The sequence below is a fragment of the Protomyctophum parallelum genome (assembly GCF_964188405.1).
Source record: "Protomyctophum parallelum genome assembly, chromosome: 3".
NCBI lineage: Eukaryota > Metazoa > Chordata > Actinopteri > Myctophiformes > Myctophidae > Protomyctophum > Protomyctophum parallelum.
Genome location: NC_139698.1, coordinates 45,143,842 through 45,171,663, shown reverse-complemented (window position 1 = coordinate 45,171,663; position 27,822 = coordinate 45,143,842). Strand labels below are relative to the sequence as shown.

At 43.2% G+C, this 27,822-nt stretch overlaps 1 protein-coding gene across 1 annotated transcript in view; it reads left to right on the top strand.

Moving 5' to 3' along the window:
- The first annotated feature begins 13,181 nt into the window (after window positions 1-13,181).
- The window catches only part of znf385d (zinc finger protein 385D), a 51,709-nt gene continuing 37,068 nt past the window's right edge, over window positions 13,182-27,822 (top strand). The window contains exons 1-2 of the mRNA XM_083760330.1: window positions 13,182-13,466; window positions 19,822-19,964. Coding sequence (XP_083616456.1) covers window positions 13,445-13,466; window positions 19,822-19,964 — 165 coding nt within the window. The 5' untranslated portion in view covers window positions 13,182-13,444. The remainder of the gene's footprint in view (window positions 13,467-19,821; window positions 19,965-27,822) is intronic.

Here is a 27,822-nt window from a genome sequence, read left to right as displayed (position 1 = left end):
TGGATCTGGATGTTCCGGGGGCTCCCCGGGAGACCCCCACATGGTAACTCATTTCTCAACCGTGTCGGACGTGGGGTGGCTCGCCGGAACCGGGCCGGCACCCTGGCTGTGGGCCTGTGGGTCTGGAACTTCCGGGGACCCCCCGGGGACCCCCACACAGAATTGCACCACTCACTTCACACGGGTGTGATTTTTAATTACCCTCTGCCTCAGCACAGCGGTCGGATTCTAAACCAGGTTCTGGCCTTCTTCAGGAGCATTATGAGCCACCAGGTACCCCAATAATTCAGTCTGCATACTGTATGTTAAAGAAGCTGACTGGAATTTACATGTATATTCATTAAACGTGAACTTGAACTAACAAACGGCCATCCTCGCTCATTCCTCAAGGGCAGCTGAGCACAGGCAGTCATTGCTCAACTGACTCTCGAATGTCACTAATCGAACACACTCCAAAATCTCCCTCTCCTTCTTACCCTTCTGACAGGCAAGACACTGGAAGTCCGTTTCTGGGGGTCGAGACCACAGTGGGGGGAAATAAAGAGTGCTGAGCTGGAGCCCTTGCAAAGTGCATTGCTCAGTCTGAATAACCTTGACAATGGCTAGGATGGGTGGCGTGGGGGCTAGGTTGGCGGACGTATCCATTTATCTTGTGTTGCAGTGGCAGTGACAGGATTTATTGGGCTTTGGGTGTCATCCGGTGACAAGGTGCACATTCTTTCTGTGCATTATGGGCCCAGATGATAGTGGTCGAAGGCCTCAGTAAATAACCTGAGGTTATGTATTTTATTGAGCTATACATTGTGTGGAACATACGATTTTTAGAATCCCTATATGAAGGAAAATAAAGAGGGGAAATAGTTGTCCTAGCTAGAATTGGATTTTGGCTTATGTGGTTAATAATTATGTGAGTAGTGAGTACATCCAGTCAAGTAAGGACCTCAGACATTTTTTTATCACAGTGGCCAAGAATCACTAACGCGACTTCACATTTGATGTTTACAGAATATAGGAGAATAGAACCTTATGATCACTTCACTTGTTAAGATTGCCTAGATTGCAGCAGTTGTGTGGCAGTATAATTATATTATATACCAGTAGGCCTGATGCCTACGGTTGGGCAGGAAGTTTCGCTGCCCTCAAAACAGCAAACATTTGCCTAAATGGTTTACAGAGAGAGACTTTACTCACCAGCCAAGAAAAATTGGAACGGATCAAAAATGCATTTTAAGCAGTGTAACGGGATGTACGCTCAGAGAGGCACTGGCATACACTCAAAATGTTCCTAAAAAAACCAGGAAAGATAAATTGGATTTGTGGAAATATGTCTTCTAATGCCCACCCTGGATGCAATATTTTGAGTTTAACAAACCTAAACAAGTATAAACTTTTGAGAAGAGACAACACAAGTTGAAGTAAGATTACATGTTAATTTATTTCAGTAATTTGCTGTATCTATTTTTTTTTTAATCATAATGAGCTTTAGTTCCGAAGTGCCTGCCACACACTACGTGTTTCAGCAAAACTTCCCACTATGGTGAAACGGTGATGCAAATCAGACAGGCATTGAGTTGACTTGAAGTGAATTAAGGCTCAGTTGACCCAAGAATGCTGCAATCAATAACACTACACCACAGTGGATGGCACATAATCTTTCTGTTATCCCACTACCACACTGATTTGTTCTGCATGAAATCTCCCATTCCTGGTAGTTCTAATTAAGCTTTGAAACGCAGGAGGGATCCATTTGGTTAAGTGCAGCCTCTTGGACAATACTTGAGCTGAACTTCTAAGCATCGACCAGACTTGATATCACCACCACAATGACAATGACAAGTGATTGTAAAATTGTCTCTGTTGTGTAACTAATGATATTCCACTGTTAAATCCTTGTCAGTATCCAATATAACAAGAGTCAGATGACTGGCCACGCAGCCTGCCAATGACATTTCATCATGTTTAGCTAGCATAATAGAGCTCATCCAACTGAATTAGTCTTTATGTCTGCACTTTGTCTTAAATCAATCTAGTGGTATGCTTCAACAGTCCTTGTTTGTCTTTGTTTGCTGATTTTGTCTCCAATGGTTACCAACAGCTCACTGCATCATAATACAGTTTATTCTTCCTGGTCCCCATAAAAATAGATATTTAGATAGTTTACCACTTCCTTGAACTGTGGCATGTTTATTTGATCCTGATTTAGATTGATCGCTGATGGCCTTTTAAAAGGGCTTTCTTCTGGATGAAGGCAGGATATTGAGATCACATCAGTATCTAATTAGCTGCCGTTGACGCTCAGAACCTCACGTGTAAGATTTGGCAGATAAGGTAGAAGTGCAATCCTTGGTTTTTCTTCTCTCCTGTCAGAAAGGAAAACAGAGAATTAATGATCGCATGTTTGTTCTGGAGTGACAGCGCTGGCATCCAAAGCAGTGACAAACTCAAATTCATTTGAGACGCCTGTTTTCCAAGATCACATCACTCCTCTGTCGCCTATAGTTCCCATGTTGATACCGCACACCACTACTGTTTTGACATGCTTTTCCTGTCATGGAGTGACTTCATACCTTGTGTTTTTCATACCATGTTTTATATTGAACTATAATATTCACATTATGGCACTGCAAAATACTTTTTTTTTTTTTTTTTTTTTACACTTTGGACACTACAGACTGATACACTTAGATAGATGATAGACATGTAATGTACTGTACAGACTGATACACTTAGATAGACATGTAATGCTCCCGTGGGGGACATTCAGTTGCAGACTTGGACAAAATGCGGGCAATTAAAATATTTGTAATGCAGTGTGCTGGGCTGGCAAATAGCGTGACAACGCTTCAATGTTATTATACCTTATGTTATTATACCTTGTTTTTATATCTATAGTCGCGGGGTGTAGACGGCAGGACACAAGGAATGTGCGATGGAAATGCAAAATACGCCAATTTTCTTCCGGAAATGCACCGCGCAGCTCAGGGGGGCCCTGAAATGTTGTCTAGCCCGGGGGCCCTTGGGAGGGTAAATCCGGCCCTGCCTAGGGGTGTATTTGGGTGTATTTGCCCTCGGCTCTGTGTTGTTTAGAGCCCTCTAAATGTGAGATTCAGATTTGGAGCAGATGGAGCAAAATGGACCCCTTGGCCAATTGTAGTTAATAATCCGAATGGAATCTGAAAAATCTGACAGAAAAATGTTGATCACATGACTACATAGTTTAAAACAGGTTTGTTGTGCACATTGAGTCCCTCGCTGGTGCTGGACAATAGATAATATCCATGTAGCAAAGAAGAGGAGTCCGCACACAGCTCTGCTCCACAGTTTTTAGTTTATTTTAAAACAAACACTGGCATTTTACAGATTCACAATGTTTTGGTCATTGTTGGCCTTCATCATCTCTGTAGTCATCACATGACTACAAAGATCTTGTGTAGATTTGTGTTGATGCTGCAGATCAGTCTATGCCATTTTCTTTTTCTTTGCAATTGCCTGCAGGGGGGAGGGGAAGGCTGGGTCCATGATCAGGGCCTCACTGGAGTCTGGATGGGGTGGAGTGAGTGGCGAAAGTGAGAACAGCAAAAATCTGGATACTATCATGGCCAACGCCACCCACCCCCAGAGCCAAATTCATATTGGTGGTGGTGGAAGGTTTTATGTCAGAGGTAGTGTTGGGCAGTAACAAGGTAAAAGTAACGTTACTGTAATATTATAAGTTGTAATGAGTAATATAACAAATAAGTATATTGTTTTGAGAAATAATACAGTCACTATTTACCCTCAAATAACTGGTTGAGACATATAGTGCTGCTTGTAGTGTGATTTGCGTGTTGTTGTGAGTTAGATTTTGTCTTCCTGCGTTGATCTTAAATACCAGATGTATGGAGAACCGGGATGACTGGAAACGACGATGGAGGTCGTCTGAGGACGACCTAGAGAAATACACAGCCACACAGCCACAGCCAGACTGACCTCGTCGGCATTTAAACTTGTATCACTGTGTGTGCAATTACCCAATAATGAATTCCTGAGACTTTTTTTTGTGGACTTTTCATATTAATTTTAAAGTTCTAGCAGAAAACGTGTATTTAGTCAAATATTCCACAAGCTGTACACAGATGACAATCTCTCTGGCGAGGGGCCTGGAATGAGTGCAGGACTAAACACATAAAAACTTCCTTTAGGAAGCACAAATGTACAGGTGGTGTGATCAATTACCCCACACCAATCGCAACACACCTGTCAATTGTGTGCCCCATACGTTTGTGCTTCCCAAACATCGACTGTTCCCAGTCCAGCTTTTCCTTGTGGAAAAGTGGCAATATTTTACACACGTTTTCTGACAGAACCTTCAAATGGATATGAAACTAGAAGACTATATCTGACTCCAATCTTGGGAATTAATTACTGGGTTATTAGTACATACGCAGTTTGTACTGCGTGTGTAGTTTAAACTACACGGTTAGCAGACTGACCATGTCTGCGTTTAAACTTTAAACGCAGACGTGGTCAGTCTGCTAACCGTCTATGGCTGTGTATTTATTTGGAATACATGAAAGGTATGTAAGATCTGTAAGATCTAGCACTATTAACAATATTGGGAAGGTCATTATTAGGAAAGCCACAAAATAGTGCCAGACAATATTGTTGGCTGCTATAGGAGAAACCCGGAGGTTTGTAGTTTTCGATAAAAAAGGTGTTTTAATCCACTCGGTCTCGGAATCTGTCATCCATCTTGGATCTGTGCTCGTCTCCCCAAATTAGTGCAACTGGCTGCGCAAACCTGGCCGTCAGGGGCGCTGTTGCGCAGTTGCAATGGAGGACAGATCCAAGATGGATGACAGATTCCGAGACCTCCGGGTTTCAGAACCTTTCCGGAGAATAATCGGACACGTGGGGCAACCAGGAAAGCACCTTCGATTTTGCATTTGTACATGTTCAGTGTTACTTTGAGGCAGGTAGTTTCGCTCGACACACCCAAGGCTATAAGTCTTTGAACTCTCATAGATTGAAAATGTCATAATCGATAAACATCTACGAGAGTTCAAATTTTGGGCTATCTCCACACTGGCGTGGGAATGCCTCAGAATCCAACAGGAGGAAGTTGCTAACGTTGCTCTGGAGAGGGACGTCTGGAGCTCTCTGCTGGAACTGTTTCCCCGCGAGACGACTCTGGATAAGCGGTTGAAGATGGAATATTGTTCTTCCTTGGCCTACAGGGAGTGTAAAGTTTCACCATCCAACGGTGTCTGAGATTAGCTGCTCATGCACAGACAGGCTCACAGGAGTGAAAACGTTATCCTCCATTTAATGATCTTGAATCTTTACTCCATAAATGTATACAAGATCCAAGAAGATTTATTTGTCATGAGCAAGACGGTAACAAAAATAGCCCAAGGTTAGATAAGAAGCTGGAATTGAGCAGACATTTCGATTTTGGCTGCTTGGTAATGACTCACAAGCTGTACTTTTCCTAACCTTCTGGATTTAACAACCTTGAAGTTTCTTTATCTCTACACTTTAGTTTATCCTTTCAAATCTGCTATTCAGATCTGCTTGCAAGGTGTTATTACGCGTGTGGCTGGGGTGCTGGCAGTAAACATTTATCTGAATGAACATTGTATTTTAGTCAAGTGATGAGCTCTTGACACCAATTTATGTTGGTTAGACTGCAGTAATTCTCCCTCCCTTTGAGATCAATACTACCCTCGTTTCTCTTTACAAGCTGTAAAGGCAGATAAAAGAAAAGAGAGAGAGAGAGAGAGAGAGAGAGAGAGAGATTGAAAAGAAAGGGAGAATAATATAGGGGGAAGGGAATCACAACAACCACAGTGGAGACTATCTGGAATCAGTTTGATTGCCGATGCGTGACTTCCCTGATGTGCTCTGTTGACTTTTGTGACGTTTTCAGATTGAGTCCATGGGTAGAAAGTGGGTTTCCATAAATAATGATAATTATGTTGTGTTGTTTTGTAAATATAGCCTACTTTGTGTTTCTTTTCAATACAAAGTAAGTTTAAAAATGCATGTGGATTTTCAAATCACTGATCCTGTTTAAAAGAAAGGATTTTGTTGTAACAAAGGCTATTAAACAAACCTATCAAATACAATCTAAACAACAATAGTAGTCATGCAAAAGGGACTTCCAACCGTGCCTCAAGCCAACAATAGTCATGTTCTATGTCACTGTCCAGCTTGCCCTAGTGTCTTGCCATCAAAATTGCTTCTAACATTTGAAATAGAAAAACCTAAGTTTCTTTGGCATTGTGGTGTAGTGGTAACATCTGTGGATTAGAGTGGACGATATTAGTTTCATGGTGATACATAATTATGAATCAATGATTTAAAATCGATACAGTAACTATGAGAAACAAGTATTATTATGGATATAAATAAGTAAACACACTGATTCAAATACATGGACAATTTGAACACATAATGGACAAACCCGTACCTTGGCATGAACACAGAGAATACATACATTTATCGACAGACCAAGTGTAGCGATATTGAATGGAAAAGGAATTAAACACCCCTTTCTCTTTTTTCTTCTTAAAAATGCTAAATACCACACATACCACGTAAGTACTTAGTATCGATACAATCGATTATATGTGCATTGCAAAATGATTCAATACGGTACAAAGTCAAACAATTCGATATTTAGCTGTTTATTCATTCATTCTATTGTCTCCACCAGGCCGAAGGCATGGGGAGAGTATGTTTTGCACTCCGTCCGTCCATCCGTCTGTTACCAGCTAATCTCCGGCACCGTAAGCCCGGTCGATGCCAAACTGTGCACATACACTCCCTGGATGCCAACGACGAACCTCTGCTCAAATTTTCCAGAACAACCTGTTATAGCGCCACCATGAGGCAGATTTTCACATTTTTACCTACTGCACCGATCCATAGAGGCCAAGGAAAAACCTTTTACCTGCAGTTTTCACATCTGCCTTTTATAATGCCGCCAGGAGGCCAACTTTCTTTTTATATTACTCGCACACATTTTATCCATACATCACGCAAATCGTTACATACTATCACTATAGTCATGTAATCAACACAGACATGTCCGCTTCCCCATATTCCACCCCGATTGGTCCATTTTGAACAAAATGCCTCAAATCACATTCCCACTAGGCAGAGAAAGAAATGCCACTTACAAATATTCAAATCAGCCTCACGGTAGTGCTATAACAGGCCAATTCATGTTTTTAACTGCACCGATCTGTGTACAACGTTGCGCACAACCTAGAGTGCATTTTCCACATCTGTCTGTTATAGAGGCCAATTTATGCTAAACACATTTATTTATATTACTCGCACAGATTTTGGGCACCAGAGGGTACCAGAGGCCCCTCTTTTCTTTTCTTTTTTTTAACTTTTTTTTAACTTAATGAGTGTTTTATTGTTGGTGAGAAGGGCAGCTGAAAAGTACAATTGTGTGTAAAGCAGCAACAATGCGCTAGATTTGCTGTCACTCTGGGGCGTGGTAGGCGACCGGAAATAGGCCAATATAACGGCATAAAACCGGCCCAAAACAGCAAAAGAATTGCGCGCTCACAAAGATTTACGTGTGCATGTGAAGGGGGGCCCTTCAGTGCCCAGGGGCCCTCAGAGGTGTTAATCCGGCCCTGGCCTGAGTAGATGTTAAAATGACCCCAAACATGTTTGAAAGTGAAATAAGGCTTTAATAACTATCTGGCTTTAATTATCTTGTTGAGTAAGACGGACGGCAGGACATGGATGTGGAACTGAAGACGGCTTTGACCCTCAAAGCCGTCAAAGGCAGCACCCTGCTGCCTTTGATCATCTCTGCCAGCCAGCCAGGCAACTTGAAATAAAGCACAGGATGGAACACGTACTGAGCAATAGATTTGTGACTGGCCAACCAGTGCAGTATTTCAGGTTGATTACCTGAAAACAACAACTGGTGTTTTTGGTGTTGTTGCAGCGGTTAAACATTTTATGCATCATGTTCTTTCTAAATGGCTGCTGTTTCTGTATAACTTTTACTTGGCTGAAACACCAGAAATTATATATATATTGTATGAATATTTTATGCTTGGGGGGGTACAGACCATATCTCTGTGGAAAAGGGGTTTCACAGCACTTGTTTAAACTGGTGAGAGAGATTTTCTAAGCTAAGCTAAGCTAAACTTTTACCCTACAGGTATGATTGGTATCTCCCGACCGCCTGTACTCCATTCAGCAGATGATGTAAAACACATGGTGAGGAAACACGAGGAAACCAAGCTTTAGTCCCAGAAGGCAGAGCGGGAGGGAATCCGGCCACAGCTCCGTCCTCGCACATGTAGGTGGGTTACACACAAGCCACATTTGACATGGTGAATTTTTATGTAACGCTGCATTTCATAAGCCCTCCATAACGATCTTTGGACATCAGTACTATACTACTTGGTTTACTTAGAATATTTGTGGTTGAGTCAACATGGGCCAGTGCTTTCTCATTGGGTGTCACGTTTCCACTTCTGCATTTATGACATTTCTCATGACTCATAATCTGTGCTTGAATCCAGGGAAAATCTAAATGATGCTCCACATTCTTTTATTTCCTTTGCCGTTGTCATGACATTTCAGCTCTGAACTCTCAAGAGGCAAGTGCTAATAGATGTTGCAAGGAATTACAACACAACATTCCCTTGGCCTGTCAATATGGACAACATACATACATATTCATGTCTGGCATCTGGTTATGAGAATATTGTGGCCCTGGCAAAAAAATGAACAATTCCTAGCATAACAAATACGAATTATAACAAATGACAGATGCATGAATTACATGCCTGAAGGGCAGTCGTCTGATGAATTATTCACTTATTTAATTTGTGTGTCATAATGTAGGCACACATCGGTTCTCCTCGCCGATTTGGGCTTGCAGGGGCAGGCTGTGCGTGGCTGCACTGAAGGTGACACGCGCCGTTGTTCCACGGTGCCATAGAGAGAGCATTAAGCACTGTCGCTTGTGTTTGTGTGTTTAAGGTCAGGACGCCATGGCTTTTTTGCCCCTTACACCCTCCCCCGCCCCTCCCTCTCTTGCTCTTCCCTTGTTTCCCCATTTTAATTCCTTCTGTCCATCCCAGTCCTCTTTGACTCCCCCCCCTCGGCTTCTCTCTTCCTCTCAGATAGCCACTAAAAGGCTCTGAAAAGCCAGCAGTCTGCCTGTTGATCAGATAGCCCTATAACTAATGAAAAGCGTCATGGAAGTGACAGCAAGATTAATGAAGTATCCTGGGCTGCACTCGCATGTGGCCGCAGTGGGGCTCCTCCTGCAGCGCTGCCGGGACTGCTTAACCACTATTTATGGTGACAAATAATGCCTCGTTCCTTCTGCCACCGGCGACACCTGTGAGTCAAGGTTAAAAAACACATTCGCCGCAGCTAGCCGACGCTGGCAGAGGATATGTTGAAGGAGAAGTGAGTGAGGGAGGACAGAAGAGAAGAGAGATGGGGACAGAGAGAGAGTGAGAGACCATTGCCGTTTCTTCTATACAATAAACCTGGATGTGATGGTGAGGCTGGGGGGTGGTGAGGCTATGACTGAGACGGGGAATGGGAATTCAGGATTAATTGAAAACATCTGTGCAGAGCAAAATGCCTGCTGCAGAGAAGCCTGACGGGGGTGGTGGGAGAGAGAAATCGCAGCACTCGAGTAGCCTACATTGATTTTTCTTTTCTTTTTTTTTTTCGTCCCGAGGAGACAGTTATGATGTCACGAACCAGCTGGCCTATCTCAGGGTGTGTATGTGTGCATGACATGTGTGCATGTGACAGACATTGCTTTGATCAGGAGTGTCTCATTTGTAGTCGATAGGAGTGGCCAGGGCTCAGCGGCAGTCAATGTTGTCTGACCTTCAGTGGCATTACAGTGAGCCAATCAAACGACTGTGTGAGGCAACAGCCAAAAGGATGTGCAGGTAAAACACAGGCATGCGCACACATACAGTACAGTCGACACATGCATGCACGCACATACACACTCGCACACCTATACATATACATACCATACATACCCACGTGGACACAACATGTGCACAATTAACTCAAACACAACCATATTATGCTCATGCAACCAAGTGAAACCTGCAGACTGCAGGTTTCACTTGGTTCTGCAGTCCTTCACACCTCCATCAACACCAGTGTCACACACCAAAAATAGCAGCTCTACTCTGCTATATTCAGTGCGTGACACGATGTGTGTAACCAAATGCAGTCAGTGGTGTGCAAGCTGCAGCAGTGGTGGAAAAAGTACTCACAATTTTACTTGAGTAAAAGTATCAATACTGCAATATAGAAATACTCTCATTTCAAGTTTTCAAAATAAGAATCTTTGGAAAATAGGAGATCTACAAGCTCACAATTGTGAGCTTGTAGATCTGCTATTTTTTAAATATAAAGTAACAAAAAGTAACTAGCCTCCCCCTGGCCAGCCGGGGTGCCTGATGGAGGGGAAAGGAACTGGTTGGAATAACGTGTTCCTTCCACACGCTACGTCCAACCAGGGAAACGCCCCCCTATCAGGTGTAAAGGAGCAACTTGGACACAACATGAGTTCAAGTCCGTTGCTCTCCCCATGTCCCCCATATATGGGGACTAGGTTGGCGGAGGGTGTGTAGAGCCCAGGATCACATTAGATCATTGACACAGGGGTGAAAAATGGGTTACAAAATCGTGGGATAAAAAAAATTGTAAGAGCAAAAAGTAACTAGTAACTAAAGTTTTCAAATACATTTAGTGGAGTAAAAGTACAATATTTGCCTCTGAGATGTAGTGCAGTATAGAAGTAAAAGTACTGGAAATTGGAAATACTCAAGTAAAGTAAAACATACCTCAAAATTGTACTTAACTACATGTACTTAAGTAAGTGTACTTCGTTACTTTACATCACTGGTGAGCAGTGATGTGCAGGCTTGTTTAGCACTGTACCAGCGACTACCATAGCTTACAAACATCGCTACAAAGAAACACATGCTGCAGTACAGGTGCGTTCTATACTGTATATGCAAATAATGTGCACACATCATCACAGTCATACATATACATACATGCACAAATACACATACAGTGTATACTTTAAGCCCGGGAGCAGTATGGGTTAGCGCCCCAGTCTGTGTCTTCCGTGAGGAAGAGCCCAACAAACCCACGGTGAGGCCTTTAGGAGGGCCATGCAAGCCTCAAGAGGAGCCGGCGGCACCACCAAGGGCAAGGTGGAGCCTGCGGAACCGTTGCGGCTTGAGAATCCACCATTCCTGAATAAAGTGCCTGTTGCTGGGAGTCTGGTGCAACGCACAGGGCCTGACCTGGTGAGAGCAGGAGTGGACCTGGTGAGACGTAGGAGGGGCCCGGACAGGAGACAACCCACAGAGCCTAGTCCTTCCATGTGCCAGAATGGTACCTCCCAGTCCCGGCAGAGTAGTTCAGGAGGAATGGATTGTGTGGCCCTGGTTTTTCCCTAATGGGACTGATTGAGGGTAGCTACTGGGACGTAAGTCGGGACTTGATCACTCCCAGCTGGGTCACCTGAGTGAGGGGTATGATGTTGCGAGACCCGAAACCCTGATGACCTTGGGATACATCACTGAGGATACGTCCCATGTGCATCCATTTATGTATGTATTTTGTTATATTATAAGCACTGTGGTCTATTATGGTAACTGGAAGGCTCGCCTTAAAAACGCTCGCCCTCATTTATTCCCGCCAAACAACTCGCTGGGGCGGTTCTTGTATTTGTTTTACTGAGAATAATGGAAGGAATAGGCTTAGGTTTTTGGCACAGTTTTACTGAGGTTAAGGTTAGGAATAGTTACTGATTATGGTTATATTTATAGGAATACCAGGTAGAGACTGACAAACTGTTCTTCGTTTCACCGGATTAACATCCAAGGCGACTTGGATGTGTTTAGACGCGAGGGTGCTGCTAGTATTCCTGTTTGCCACAGAACTTTGTGGTCGACTGTACTGCTCTGGTGTGTGTGTGTGTGTGTGTGTGTGTGTGTGTGTGTGTGTGTGTGTGTGTGTGTGTGTGTGTGTGTGTGTGTGTGTGTGTGTGTGTGTGTGTGTGTGTGTGTGTGTGTGTGTGCGCACGTGTGCGTGTGCGTGTGAAACTGTGCGTGTGCGTGTGTGTGTGTGCGACTGTGCGTGCGTGTTCCGGAGGAAGGAGGCCACAAATTGAGAAGACTGAAGCACTGAAGCAGGTCTCATGACTACGGCAGCAAAGCAATACAACTCTCATATCAGTCCTGCTCCCAGAGAGTCCGATTACAGCCAGAGAGAAAGAGAGAGAGGGGAGAGAAGGCAAGCGAGTTAAAGAGAGGGGGGGAGAGAGAGAGAGAGAGAGAGAGAGAGAGGGCAAGCGAGTTAAAGAGAGGGAGAGAGAGAGAGAGAGAGAGGGCAAGCAAGTTAAAGAGAGGGGAGAGAGAGAGAGAGAGGGGAAGAAAAATGAAAACAGATTAAAAAGCAATGAACAGAGAGTGACCACAGTGAGGGGAAAAAAAGAGAAATAGGCGCAAAAAGAGAGATTAGGAGAAAATGGAAAAAGAGCGATTTAACAGAAAGAGACAGCTTATACAGAGAGAGAGAGGAGCGAGAAGACAAAACAGTGAGAGAGATATAACAAGATTAAAGAAAGAACAGTGAGTGGAGAATGAGCTAGAGAGATCTGACAGAAAGTGCAGGAGAAGAGAAGACGTTTAGATAGCGAGCGCAAATGAGAAAGATATAAGAGGCATGTGGGAGCAAAGGAACAGTCAGAATGAAAAAACTAAAGAAAACGGCAAGCGAGATACAGAGAGATGGCAGAAAGAAGTGCGCTTGACATAAAACAAAGATGAAACTGGAGAAAAAAGTGTGTGAGAGAGTCAAAGAGAGATAGACAGACAGACAGAGAGAAAGGGAGACACACACACACACACACACACACACAGAGGAAGCACATTTCATTTGAGAAGACGCTGTTGCTGGAAAATGTAGATAGACACCTCAGAGAGAAGAGAAGCACATTGAGCTGAGAGAAGAGCCAGTGTGTGAAGGAAGGGGGCCAGCCAGCACTGCTCAAGCAGCGAGGGGAGACGGAGGGAGGGGAGGGTTAAGGAGGAGGGGAGGGGAGAGAGGCAAGGCAGGACCAGTGGGAAGAGAGAAAGCGGGATAGAGATAGAGAGGGAAAGAGAGTCACAGTGGTGCACAGACAAACGCGCACAGTTGCAGCATGCAGACTGGCTGCTGACGGCACTCTGCGATTGAACTCCCGTTTATCACGCGCACACACACGCACAGGCAAGCGTACACGCACGTATGCGCGCACACACATACACACACAAACAACCCCAAGGAGTGTATATGAGACATGCTAAGGCTTCTGTCCATGGACACACACACACTGGCAGGGCATCAAAGCGGAGCTACAGACCCCCATGCCTGAGGAGCTATGCAGAGCAGCATGTATTTTGGTGAGTGAGTGAGTGTGTGTGTGTGTGTGTGTGTGTGTGTGTGTGTGTGTGTGTGTGTGTGTGTGTGTGTGTGTGTGTGTGTGTGTGTGTGTGTGTGTGTGTGTGTGTGTGCGGACACCTGTGTGCAGGGGGGGTGTATGTGCATTGTGCAGAGCTTGTTTGCTTGTTTGTCATGCATCCAGATATCTTTTTTCTAAAAGCATGTGTATTGAAAGTGACTCAGTGTGTGTTGTGTGCTCATGCAAGATGCACAATGGAGCTGACTGCTTAATTAATGGAAAACAGCATGAAGTTAGACATTCTGGGTACCCAGCCTTGTTGAATGAACCCCCCTCACCAGGTGTCTCGTTCCCCCCTGCCACCAAAAATAAAACATTCTATTTCATTCGATCAAATCCCATGTGTCTGGGGTCGAAAGTCCAGGCTTCAGATTTCACTGTGGTCGTTTTATAGACTGTCCAAAGTGTTTATAGTGAAGGAATTTAAAGAGCAGTGGAGTTAGCAAATGGTCTGCCTTAAGAGCCACTTGGTATTCTGTGTAGAAATCAAAGAGAGAAAAAAAAGGGTCTCCTTCCATTAGTTTTATTGAGGAGAGGAGAAGGCTTAAGCTGACTTAATGCACCAATGACTCCTCTTCAAGAGCTCCTCACATGGCTGGATCAGAGTAATAATTACACAGGGATCTGAAGTTATAAAGGAGGGGTGATTTGTTTAATGGAAGAGTTTTTTTATGTACAGTATATGCTAGGACTTAAAGTGATGTGTGAAGTTAGAGGTTGAGCCTTATAAGAGTGAGAGGGACATCCTCTTCCTATGGAGAGACTGGATGAAGTATTATTAATGAATAAGGTGTCAGGTGGAGAAATGTTTTTTTCCTCAAAAGATCTATTGCCAGTGTTTGTCTGGTGTGGTGCTACAGAAAAGTGTGAATGTGTTAAAAATCTCATCTGTCATTTAACAGTTTGTGGGATAAATTGCTGGTGTGTATAACTGTATACATCTTGTGTAGTAAAATAATCACAAGGCATGTGGATAAAGCATAACTTTGGGAATGGGCCATTTCTCCACCTGCTGACATTCACTTAGTTTATTTGGAAGTGCTCTCTCATTCTCCATTGCACTGTGCATCAGTATTGGCATCATTACAGCATATATGGACTCTTGAATCTAGTGCACGGAAAAGCTGGAATATTAACAAAGGGAAAAAACATTAACAACATTGTGATGTGAGTGATGGTGAAAAGATTTTTTAATAAAGTGTGTTTTTGTTTAAATTGGCAATCTGTTTTATTTGGGGTGACATCACTAACACATGTACCCCTGAGAATGTGACCTCTTTAAAATGACATACACTGAATACAACTGAAAACAAAATAGATCAAAAGAACTGTCCCATGTTAAAGCAACCTAGACAGATCAAACAGGGCAGTAAAAGAACAATAACACAGCGGGACTAAACTGTCCTAAGTGCACATTGCAATCAAACAAGCCATTAGTGTCTTTTGAATTTTATGCCTGCAGCAAATGTATTTGGTGTGTCGGGCCTAGCGCGGTCAGAGTTTAACAGCACACTAAACATCTCTTTGGTTAACCTCAGATTACAGAGCTGAAGGGGAAATGATTGTTGGATCAAATTCAGAGACGTCTGTGTTTATTAGGGGTTACACTACAAAAAATCATGACAACAGCAAGAGCTACACTTCTCTGTCTGTGAGACCAGTGGGGTGTGGAAGAACAGGTTGTCCAGATCCAGAAGATCTAAAAGCAGGCTCTTTGTCATGCAGCCATGAGCATTGTGGACCTGAATTAAAAAAAAAAAAAAAAAAAAAAAAAAATGGGAGTCTTAAAAAAGCAAATACCTGAAATGTAGTGCTGTTTGTGTTATAAAAAAAACATTTGCACGCAAATTGTTTATTCCAACTGGGGCGAATTAGTTTTGTTCTCTTTGTTTGAAGGCAATAATTGATCTTATCTCATATTGAATGTCATGGAACACAATCAGTGAATTCTCCGTAAATGCAACGGGCGTACACATCTGAATCGCCATCAGCATAAGAAATGGTTTTGACATTCAGCTGAACTTGCACTTATCTAATAATTGGATTTATATTTGCCGAGTGAAATGGGGAGGTCTGGTGCGGTGCACGACTCCATTCCGCGACAACAGTTTCGCCGGCTGTGTGGAATCTTTGGACAGATCTTATCGCTTTAGCGGGGGCCAAGATCAGGACAGAGAGAGAGAGGCAGTAGTGGAGGGGAGTAACGGAAGATGATTAATTATTAACATCAGTCTCCTCCAGACATCATTTTTACTCTCCCTCTCTCCCCCTCTCTCTCAAGCCACTGCTGCAGGGGTGAAAACGCTTGAGTTCAGATGAGTGAATTTTTCAGGAGGGCGTTAAGGGGGACATGGTGGTAAGGGCACACGCTGAATCCTGAGTGTCCATTTAAAATTGACACTCAGGATTTTGCAATGGGTGCTTCTGGGACAGTGGCGAAACCTTTCAGCTGTGGTGTGTTGGACATGGTTATTTCAGAGGTAGCTAGCAGTCTCATGATCTCATGATGATGAATTTAAGATTTTTTTTTTAATAGCAGCCTAAATGATCATAACTCAACTCTGTTGTACACCAAAATCTAAAAACCTTAGAAATGAGAAGAAAACGTGACTTTCCAATAAATAATAATGTAAACTAGCTAAAGTGGCCCTCAGGGCAGGTCAGGTTGTGGCCTCCTGGTGGCACTATAATAGTCCAATGTGAAAAGGGTGCCATTTCTTCTTACGCCTTGGATGGCAATTAGCCCTTCACTTAGTCCCTCCCCAGCCCATCCTTCTCCAATAGGCACGTTAGCAGCGAAGAAAGCTTGACCTGCATAGCAACCGTTGCTAAACTATTTGGATTGGCATTGGCTTTTTGGGATGGGATTTAGTGAAGGGCTAATTGGATGATTTGAGGCATGTGTTTTGCAAACATCCACCTGTTGGTGGCGCTATAACAGTCTGGCTTATTAGCCAGGCTACTATAACAGGCCAATGTGAAAAGGGTGGGATATATTCCTCAGCCTAGTAGGGAAGTCGGTGAAAGATTTCACGTAAATTGCACGCTGCGTTCATGATTTGAGGCTTTTTGTTCAAAACAGGCCAATGTTAGCCAATTAGGATGGAATAGGAAATATTGGACAGATCCGGCTTGAACACATGACTATAGAGATACTGTAGTATGTAACGATTTGTGGGATTTTGGACAGGAGGAGGAGTAATATCAACAAATGTTTTTCAAATGTCTGCCTGATGGCAGGCCGTTCTGGAAAGACGTTCATCGTTGGCATCCAGGGAGCAAAATTTGGCATCGACCGGGTTAACGGTGCCGGAGATTAGCTGTACACACACACACACACACACACACACACACACACACACACACACACACACACACACACACACACACACACACACACGGACGGACGGAGTGGAAAACATACTCTCTCCCCATGCCTTCGGCCAGGTGGAGACAAAAAAAAGTCAGTATTATAGAAGCTGTGACTCAAAAAGAGGCATTGCACATATAGTGAGCATTTGATTGATTTGACTTTTGTGATGAATGCGTTTTTTGCATAAACAATGACAAAATTGTCTGAGCTGTTGTCACTGATGTCACTTGTAACTAATTATGAATTGATATTATTACTGCACTGCGTGCCAGTATCGAGGGGTGGGAATAGCCGATCTACAAGCTCACAACATGTCGCAATACGATGCGCTTTGAGGTTGTAGATCTGCTTTTTTCCGTACATGACATGTTGTATGACAGTGTATAAATTACACATAATTCTCAGGCTGAGCACAGTAGCACAGTATTCATTTTAATGACTATGACCCATTAACCTTTCAGTGAGAGAAATACTGACAAATTCTGTCCCCTACACATTACAGTATATGTCAGTACCAGCTGGGATGTTTCAAGCCCACCTGGGATGTGTGTCGAAATTGGGGTTTAAAGTCAAATATTTACTTTTTTCCCAGCCACAGTCAATGTAAATATTAACATTTTCTACGAGTTGGTGATTGTGGGTACCTGTGTGCTGTGTGCTTAGAGCCTAAGCTTTCTATGACATGCAACGTCTTACAACACGTCTGGAGACACATACAGTGCTGCGGTACGGTAGAGTTCAGGTAAGGGTTAAGCCATAGGCTCATTTTCCAAATCAAGCTTGCTGCGGATGACAGATGATCAGGCTTAAGAGAGTTGAAAGTGAAACACTAACCTGTGTTGCAGGCTGGAATCTGCCCCTTGTGTTTGGACATGTTTTGTGCCCTGCTATATTGTTCCAGTGACAACTGCTGAAAGAATATGATCCTTTCATTTACCTCAAGTGCAGTAAGTTGACAACTGTCTGCTGTCACCCAGGCGGATATGTTGATCTGAACCCCCATTCCAAAGCGCCAGCACTCGCCCAGCAATCTGCTGTCACCCAGGCGGATGCGTGCATGCTGATTGTAAACTTTCAAATCATGTGAAAATATGTAATATAATGGGGAAAAGTGACAAGGTGTGATAGAATGTGCCACAAGTAGGCAAACATGAAATTGTGCAAATGAAGTGTGTGAAATGTGTGTGTGTGTGTGTGTGTGTGTGTGTGTGTGTGTGTGTGTGTGTGTGTGTGTGTGTGTGTGTGTGTGTGTGCAAACACACAAACAATTTCATGTTTGCCTACTTATGGAACATTCTATCAGAAACCTTATCACGTTTCCCATTCATGAGTCGAAAATAAAAACTCTGCATGAGAATATTGAAATGTTTAGTTTTTCTTTTTGGGGTTAGGGTTTTAGTTTTTTGCACTGAAAAGAAATTCACATCTCAAAAACGTCCAAGGGCACACTGTCGCTGTACAGCACCCAAAAAATCCCACATTTCCTCCCTGATGATTGAGCTGGTTGTTTTGACTATACCGTACACGTTGGTGGATTTGGCTCGTCCGTGCTGAGACATACTTATAGCCTGACGTCAGGAGGGCATGTCAAAGACACTGTGCAGTTAGGATGATGTCTGCCTGGAGAAGGACATGCTCTGTTAAAGGGGAACCGGGACGTGTCTCCACATGAGAGACGGCATGTGTTCTTTTTCCAACAGATGGCAGCGCTCTGGCGGGTGAAGGCTAAAAGACAGAAGAGAGCAGGGAAGAGAGAGGGTGGATCGAATGTGGCTTGCTCCCTCTCCCTCATTTTATGACTTATGCTTTTTATTTACCCTTTACCATCGCCTCGGGACCGAAACGTGGCAAACCTTATTTTTATTTGTCTCAGGCCGGTGGTTTGACATCGCATCAACCAACCCTTTTTAGAGCAATGCTGGCCCAGACGTCCACTGTCGTTAAATGTACAGCGATAAAAAAAAATCCATCCCTCTGGTTCTCATTACGGCTTCATGAAATAGCTTCTTTAATTTCTAATGTTTTGGAAGACTGCAAGGGTTTTTCTTTGCTTTCTTTTTGTTGCTTTTTTTTTGTTGCTTTTCTCGATCGCCTTGTGTTGAAATCAGTCCTGTGCTGTTTCCAATCCACAGCTTGTAAAGGGCTCTTCTGGCACAGCTCACGCACATGACAATAAAAGTGAACCATTTACTTTTGTTTTTCCTTGAGGTTTGCATCACAGACTCCTCTCACTGTTGAATCGTCTTATAGGCAAGATGGTGATAAATAAAACATTAACGAGCAAGTGTATCATGTTGAAAAAAGTTATTCAGATTCTCATCACACCCAGTAGAGTGTAGGCTATATACTATACATGCAACATTCATTTGTTGGGTGTATTTCAGCAGCGTGACATATACAGACGTACATGAGGGCCATTTTAGAGCAAAATGCCAAATATGAATGTACAAATGAGGGGCGCGCCTCTACAGCTAATACTCAGAAATATCAGAAAGCACTGAAATCACAGCTTACTCTCATCATACATGAGAGTAAGCAGGACTTATTTTGATTAAGAGAGGAGATCAAATTTAGGAGCACTGAAAACCTGAACATATTGCAAGCAGGAGCTAGCCAGATGATATTTTCATGATGTGCGGGCTGTGACTCATTTTACAGTGCTGGAAGGTGGAAGCCAATGACATCATGCTGGCAGTCATTGAATTCAGAAACTCTTTGCAACGTAGTACAATAAATGTGCAGGCATTTGTCTTGGCGACAAGTCCAAAACGTACTTAGCATTGACACGGTACCTATTAACCCGTGATACAAGTACAGCAGGACTTCATGTACGGTGCAACGGGACAACATACAGCAGAATATGTCCTGTGTGATTGCTTGTCAGATTTGCAGTTGTCAAACAGCATCTTTGTCTTCTTTGCAGGTAACACGTGTCAAAATGGCCTCATGCCTGCACTGCTGCGTCCCACACTGCCTGCCATCCAAACCTCACTGGGCATGAAGCCGTTTCTCCCGTTTCCTGTGGATACAGCCTCAGCAGTCAGTCTCTTTCCAGGCTTCAGTGCGGTGAGTCCCACTGTCAGGTCATGTGACAAGGGTCGGTTCAGGCCACTGACTAAAGGGTCACTATTGTGACTGATTGAGTGTGATTGACACAGGGATTATTTGGGGAATAATGACATGAACCGTATTGTCCCTATTCTGGGCATAATAGGCGAATATTAGTTGAAAACAGCCGATCTGCAAGCTTACATGTAAGCTTGTAAATTGGCTAGGATAATTACCTAATTTTTTTTTAATTATGCTTTTTTGTGTTTTTTGTGCTCGTTTAGTTTGTTATTTACCTATTGTTTTTTTTTTTTTTTTTTTTACACATGTCATTCCAGTGTTTCACTGGATATAGAAAGACACCACTTCGTGTGGAGGATGGTGATTCACTTTTTCAAATGCATGCCATAAACTGCAGCATATGGCCGCTATAGACCTTATTGAATTTGCAAGCAGTGAGGCACTACCTTTGAAATGGAGCGCAGGCAGAGCACTCACCCAATGTGCACTTACCAGGAATCATCCATACCCTGGTATAGATCTATTGATTGGTTTTTAAGTAGAAAGTAATTACGTGGTAATACGTGGGCCCAAATGGTCCAAATCAGCAAAGTCGTCAAAAAGAATATCATGAATGGAAAACATGTGACGGATAAAAGTCCAAAGAGCCTCAATATCTTGCTTATGAATTACGGGGACGGCTCAATCTAGTCTCCTGGAATCCAGGGAGCAAAAATATGGAAGACAGCTGGATGAGAGAGAAACACACACGATTGCAAGAACACATGCACGCACACATACGCACGCACGCACGCACGCACGCAAGACAAGTGGCGACATTACAGAGAGAGCAAGGCTCAGATAACCTATTGGAAGCCAGATTGTTTCGGCAATGAGTTTCATGAGAAAGCCTCGCTGCCTCCCGTTCCTTACCCCTCTAATCTGCATTTAACAGAGTTTTCCACTGATAATAAGTCCTGCACTTTGGGAAGCCTCCAAATCAAGGAAAGCTGATACTGGATTAACGCGGAGTAATCACCTCTCTCTTGCTCGCTCTCGCCCTCTCTCAATTCTCGCTACCCTTGCTCTCTCAACCCATCTGTCTTGCTGTATCCTACTCTCACTGCCTATCTTCCTAGAAACCTTTTCTTTCGGATTACGTTTTCTTTTCATCGCTGGCAGAAGGTGTGATTGTAAAAGCCGTGCAGAGCAGCTCTATAAAAGCTAATATGCACATTTTTATTGTTCTGGATTTTGTTTTGCCATAATGCCTACAATGTCTCTTTTGTTATGATTCTAATAAGTTTGATTTTGAGGAATACGAGCCAAGGCCTGCATTTGGCTCGAATTAACAAGAAAAAAAGAGTAGCATTCACAGCCCTTGTCTGATGCTCCAATGTGTAGTTGATTTAGGCAATTACATTGTCTAAATGTCTATTACATTGTCTAAATGACTCTTTAATGTGGCATGAAACCCTTTGTAGTTTGTTTTCCAATTCAGTTTTAAAACAACAACAGTTTAAAAACATGGCAGTCTAGTAAGTAACACAACTGAAGCTATATTAAATTAATAATGTGTGTGTCCGAGCCACGGGTGTGCCAGTGTCAGTGTGCAAGTATAGACTGTAGTCAACACAGAGCTGTCATTGCACATTGACATAACCTAATACACCCAATATTCATTGATTGTATTAGCTGCTGCTGTGTTGCTAATATCACAGTAATTACTCTTATCGCAGTCTGCCATGTTTTACCCTGTTGTAATTCTTTTGAACCTGGAAAATGCATGCATGACGGTGTCAACATGACGTGTGCGTGTTGTGCGCAATGAATTATAAATTCAGAGTTAACATGTAACGCTGAATCTGTTACCTCTGCTGGCTTGCTTGGTGTTTATTTTTTTTAAGTTCTGGTGAATGGTATCACACATCGGTATCACTTCAATCAGAGTGTATTAGAGTCTGCAGTTCTGTGATTATTAATAATCATGACATTATGTTTCTCCTCGCTTTCTTTGCATAATTGAGAAATGGAATTTCTGTTTGATTCCATGCTGCAGGTTGTGTTACTTTCCATCTGCTTTCATAGTGAAGGGATACCGTTCTATCAGCACAGATGAGGTCAGATATATTTATGGGCCTCCCAGGAACAATAAACTTTTATGCTTTATTTTTCACGAAATACCAAATCACCATATAGATGGTGATGACTTCACATTTGTTCCATTCATTTACAACAAGAAAGGCTCACAGTGTCCTGGCAAGATATAGATTATTAGATGCCTTTTCCATCTTCATTCAAAAAGCGATGTTGTATGCCTGACCACCTATGGATCCAATAAGAATATGTCTTACCAGGTCACTGTAAAATCCTGTTCTGTGTTGAATAACTGACACAACCAGGATGTCCTTATATGTCCTTAGATTATTTATGATATTCACTTGCATGCTTTTTTGTTTCCCTAAGCTGCTTTGAAGTACTGTATAGAAAATATAAATGTGCGTTAAAGTATTTTTGAGGGGCGCTACATTCAGCTATATAAAAATCAAATTCCCTTTGACAATGAATGATGAATTTACGTCATACTATGTGTCTGAGCAAATAGACATGTTATGTCATGATGATGCACATCCGATGATAAGAGCACCCCTCACTTCATACGGGTGTGATTTTTTACAGATAACGGAGTCTGTAGATGTAGACCACTGTTTGTAGTGTCTTTGAGTCAGATGAAATTAGTAGCAAGCCAATAACACACCCTTCTTGTATCTCTTACAAGGTTAATGTGTCGGATATAATGCCAGCTAAAACATCCCTCAGCCTCATTCAAAATTTCCGAAATATGATACAAGGTTTGCTTTGTCTCACACCAGTGATGGAAGCAGCAAAATGACATAACAATCATATTGTATGTTACTAGTTTAGGGCAACACTATGTGCTACTTTTGAACACAGCATATGTTAGGGAGCAGGACACCTCATGTGGATGGCCAGTGGGCAGGGCAAAGGAGCAAAAGTGATCTGGAACGTGACCAGGATGCAGGACAGAAGAGCAGTGCAGGTCTGAAGAACCATAGACATATATAAAGGCTAGATGGCTCAAGCTGGAGTCTCTGACGTAGTTCACCCTGCGGCCATCTTACTGAGGGGCTACAGTACAGTATGTTCTATGGCAGCTCAAACAAAAGTAGTCATAACTCGCTCAAATCTTGACGGATTTACAAACGGGTTGGTTTATTACAAACGATATCAATGTGGCTATGATTCAGGACGCTTATCTGCTTATTTTTTTATGAACGTCATATAAAAGCATATGAGTATGCGGGCGGCTCTGACGTTTATAACAAACCAAACCGTTTGAAAATTGAGCCAAGTTATGGTTATTTAAAAACGACATGCCCCACAAACACAATGTTATGCTGCCCCTCAGTAAGATGGCCGCCACGTAGCGACGTCGCTCTCCATTGGCGGAGCAGATCTGGATGACAGCCTAGATGCTGATGACGTAGGCGAAGCAGCTCTGGAGAATGGACAGGAGGATGAACAGTCGTGCAGAGCCACTCTAGAGGATGATCTGGAGTCAAACCATTTTTTTCCTTTTTTTTACATTTAAAAAATAAACACATCTAAGAAATTCCACGAATAAAAATAATTAAGAAATAGTGAAAATAGGCAATCAACAAGCTTTCGTGAAGCGATGCGTTGTGCGCTTGTAGATCTGCTATTTTCACTAGTTTGAGTTCTCGACCTGAAACTGTTGAGATTCTGGAGGCTTGCAACATGGGGTGGGACTGCTCTGGAGGTCGGCAACGTAGTCTGAACAGCTCTGGAGGTCGGCGACATAAAACAGGACCAATATGTATATCACAAGTTCACAACATATAACGCTGTAGGTCAGGAAAGGAACCAGGCACCAGAAGATTTGAGGCTGGGTGTCAGCAGCTAGGGACAGCCAACAAATCTTGGGAGTTTTGCTGATGGGTTTCAGGCAGGGTATTGGCAGGGGTGGAATCAATTGGATAACAGATATTGAGACAGCGAAAGTAAGAAAAGAAAAGAAGACCCACAGTGTGGGAAGGTGGCTTTTGAGGTATAGGCTATGATGAAAGAGAATGGGGGGAAAACTGGTTTTCAGTTAAAGGGGGGGGTCTGTCTTTTACCCAGAAAATACATCTATCTCGCCTCGAGCCAACATTTGTCTTGGAAAAACAATACAAACTCTATTTCCACTCACAGAGTAATCAGGAGTGTGAGTTATCGATTCCGTGCGCTGATCTTCACGCTGGAAAATTGCTTTGTAGTCCTGCACCTGGAGTGACATGGACCTCAGTCTGCATTCTCTCAAGCATCACATCCTAATTCAATGTCCCCCTCCCAGTAAAGTCAATACCCATAATGGAAATGTACCTTTTCTCAGAGCATTGAAAGCAACACGACTTCATCTGCCCTCCCTGCCCGTTCTTTGTCTCTCTTTCAAATGATATTATAGCTTATATCCCATGTGCTCTGTTTTAGAAGACAAGAGAGAAAAGCAAAAGTTCTCATGTTTCTTTGATTTATACAGATCCGTGAATGTCTAATAATGGATCCTAATAAACCGTATATTCCCAAAGGGAGAGCGAGCAAAACCGCAACAAACAGAGCAGAATGATCAAAGCCTTCCGAGAGTGCAGCGACCACCGCCGCTGTGCCAGCTGCCTCGAAGCGACTCACACCTGGCGGGGAAGAGAGAGGAGCGTGTGTATCTGTCTAATGCTCCATGTCAACGTCCTTATCATTTAGAAGGAGCTCTGGGGCATTTTAACCCCTGAACCCCTGATGTGCAGTCCCACGATAATATTTCACTCCCTCTGGATAACTGCCAGCAGACTGCTCACTGCTCTCAGTGGAATGCAGCGATAATAGAGGAGCTGAAGAATATGTTTTATGGGGTGGTGCCAACTTCCCTGGCAAAGGAGTGCTGATAGCATCCCCCCCTGTCCTTGTTTGAGTAACTTATTGCTCATCTGCAGTTTTAACTGCAGGATTGAACCATATGCTTTGAACGGTGTGAGTGTGAGTGTGTGTGTGTGTGTGTGTGTGTGTGTGTGTGTGTGTGTGTGTGTGTGTGTGTGTGTGTGTGTGTGTGTGTGTGCGCGTGCGTGCGTGCGTGCGTGCGTGCGTGCGTGCGTGCATGCATGTGAACATTTAACATAAACAAGGAACATCAATATATCAGGCTTAGTACATTGTGCCAATTTAAAGGAGCATTCAGAAAACCCCCCGGTCTGCCCTGGTAACAAGATGTGCACATGCATGCACTACAGTGGGGGGACACGCAACAGCATGCAGCACACAGACCAAGGCCCGCCCCCGCTCGATCATGATTGGCGGAAGGCCCCTCTCTATCCTGATTGTATGTTTTTTGACCCCAGGGGTTAACTGGGGACAGAGAGGAACTCCTTATATGGTCAGCACACTATAGTAGGGAGGATTATCATAACAAAACAAAAAAAGTGATATTTGAATTAAGTGAAATCACTGAATATATCTTTAAAGGGGACCACAGCTTACTTCAATATTTACAGATTGTACGTACATCATTACTGTATATAAGTCTTAATGTCATGAGGTTTCAGAGGCAGTTTTGTCCTCAAATATGTATTGGACAAAGCCACGCACAAGGTTGTCTCCCACTAGACATGACCAAACATCCTGAACTTTTTATGAATTACGAGCAATTGTCCCGAATCCTGATACCTGACCTTTTTGTGCCAAAATGCTTAAGTTTGATTAATTATTGTTTCGTCTGTAGCCTACATATTTATTCATAATTATTGCTGTTGGTAGTTTTTTGTACAGTAGCAGTGATGGAGTCACACCGTTTATGGAGGTTGAGAGTGTAACACGGGTGCAAGCTCTTTTCACATTTTCCTTTTCTTTTCTTTGTGTAGATGAAGATAGTAGTATAGCTGCAGATGGGAGAACAGGAAGTGTAATTTGCAGACAACCACGGAGAAGATGACAGACCGGTGTGATAAACCGACACACTGATACAATAAATAAAATAAAACAGCACTGCAGGGTATTCAACTGGTGGCCCCTGCAGGGGGAGGTCTAATGAAAGTTACAGGTATGGTGTGTGCGATATATGAAGACTGAGATTACCATAATGACAGTAATGCTTAATCATATTCCATCAAGGGCATTTAGAGAGAAATGAGACAGACTCCAGTCACTTTAAACTAGACTAGACGCACTGCAGAGGGAAGGTGTGTGTGTGTGTGTGTGTGTGTGTGTGTGTGTGTGTGTGTGTGTGTGTGTGTGTGTGTGTGTGTGTGTGTGTGCATGCGCGTGCGTGCGTGCGTCCGTCCGTCCGTGCGTGCGTGTCCAGCTGGTGCTCGTTGACGATAGTTAATGTCAAAGCTATTATGTTCATGCACCGTCAATAGGTATACAGTACATCTCAATTTTGGTAGGTAGCATATGTATGTAGTATGTCTATAGACAGATATTATCCTGCTCATTACTGTGCACAAATGTATTATATATACATAAATCTTCGTGTTTGAGCACAAAATGCACTTTGAGAACTCAGAAAGAAATGCATTTTGAGAACCCTGTGCGTGCGCTGCGTGCATGCTGTGCGTGTATTGCGCGCTTTGCCGCTACAGTTGTGTCCCCCTGCCTAATCTAGTTGAATACCCCTGCAGTACTGTATATAACGATAACTTACACTGTTACATGAATTGCAGACATTCTCATTATCTCCGCCTGGCCATTACGGACGGGGCAGGGATTATGTTTTTGAGTCTGTCTGCATGTCTGTCTGTCCATCTGTCTGTCAGTAAGCAGCTAATCATGGGCACCATTGCTGCACCATTCAGCGTGCAGCGTTTGCTATTCCCTGTAAAGCCAAGGAAAATGCTCTGCCCAAAATGTTATAAACCAGGCTCATGGTGGGCACTATAACAGGCTGCTTCACCTACAGTATATTGGCCTAGATCTCATGAACCGTAGGAAAAAGAAAATTCCCTTGATTTCTTGGTGATGATGCAACTCCCCATATTAGATGTTTCACGATTCTTGTGTTATTCTCAAACACACTATTTGGTACTACTCCTGCATTACATGATCTCTGGAATCATGTGATCAAGATGTATAAGTCAGTTTTTTCACTAAATTGGGCACCAATGCTCTCGTGCCTCATGTGACCGTCAAACAGGGTTTTTATAGGCCTACAATTCAGCTTCCAGTCTGACGGACGGAGGTGGGATATTCACTTTAGACTGTTAGGTGGAAGTATTTGAAAATTGTGGGAGCCAAAGACATCCTAATGACAGTTCACTAATGTAGTTCACGTTTTACTGTTCATACAGAAAGTAATTAGTGACCGTGGCCACCCCCAGCTCCCCCTATATTGAATTTCACCCATTCTCATCTGGCCACCATACCCACACCCCAGGCAGGAACTACACATGTGCATTTGTAAATGTGTATGAAGTTCTCCTTTTAAGACATTCAGCTATTTTGGGGGTTTTCCCTTAGTCTTTCTCTTTCCACGTCTGCCACTGCAGGTAGAGGCATTCGTCCATCTGTCTGTACATGCATTTTGGTGTGTGTGTGTGTGTGTGCACGAGGTTTGGGCCCGTACTGTACCATGTTTCAGCACTTAACCAAACCCAGCTGGGAGTATGAGAGCTAGCAGTTTGCACCTGCAACACCATTGTTCCCATAATGAAAAGCACAGGGTCCCAGAGGGAGAATTTAGCTGTGTCTTTTTTGCACAGAGACATGGTTGATCTCGGGATTTACGAGAGTGTCAGACTCTCAAAAACTACATCATGGTTTAGATGGCCGCCCTGGGGCTCTCACTGCAGCGTGTCTTTGGTGCGAG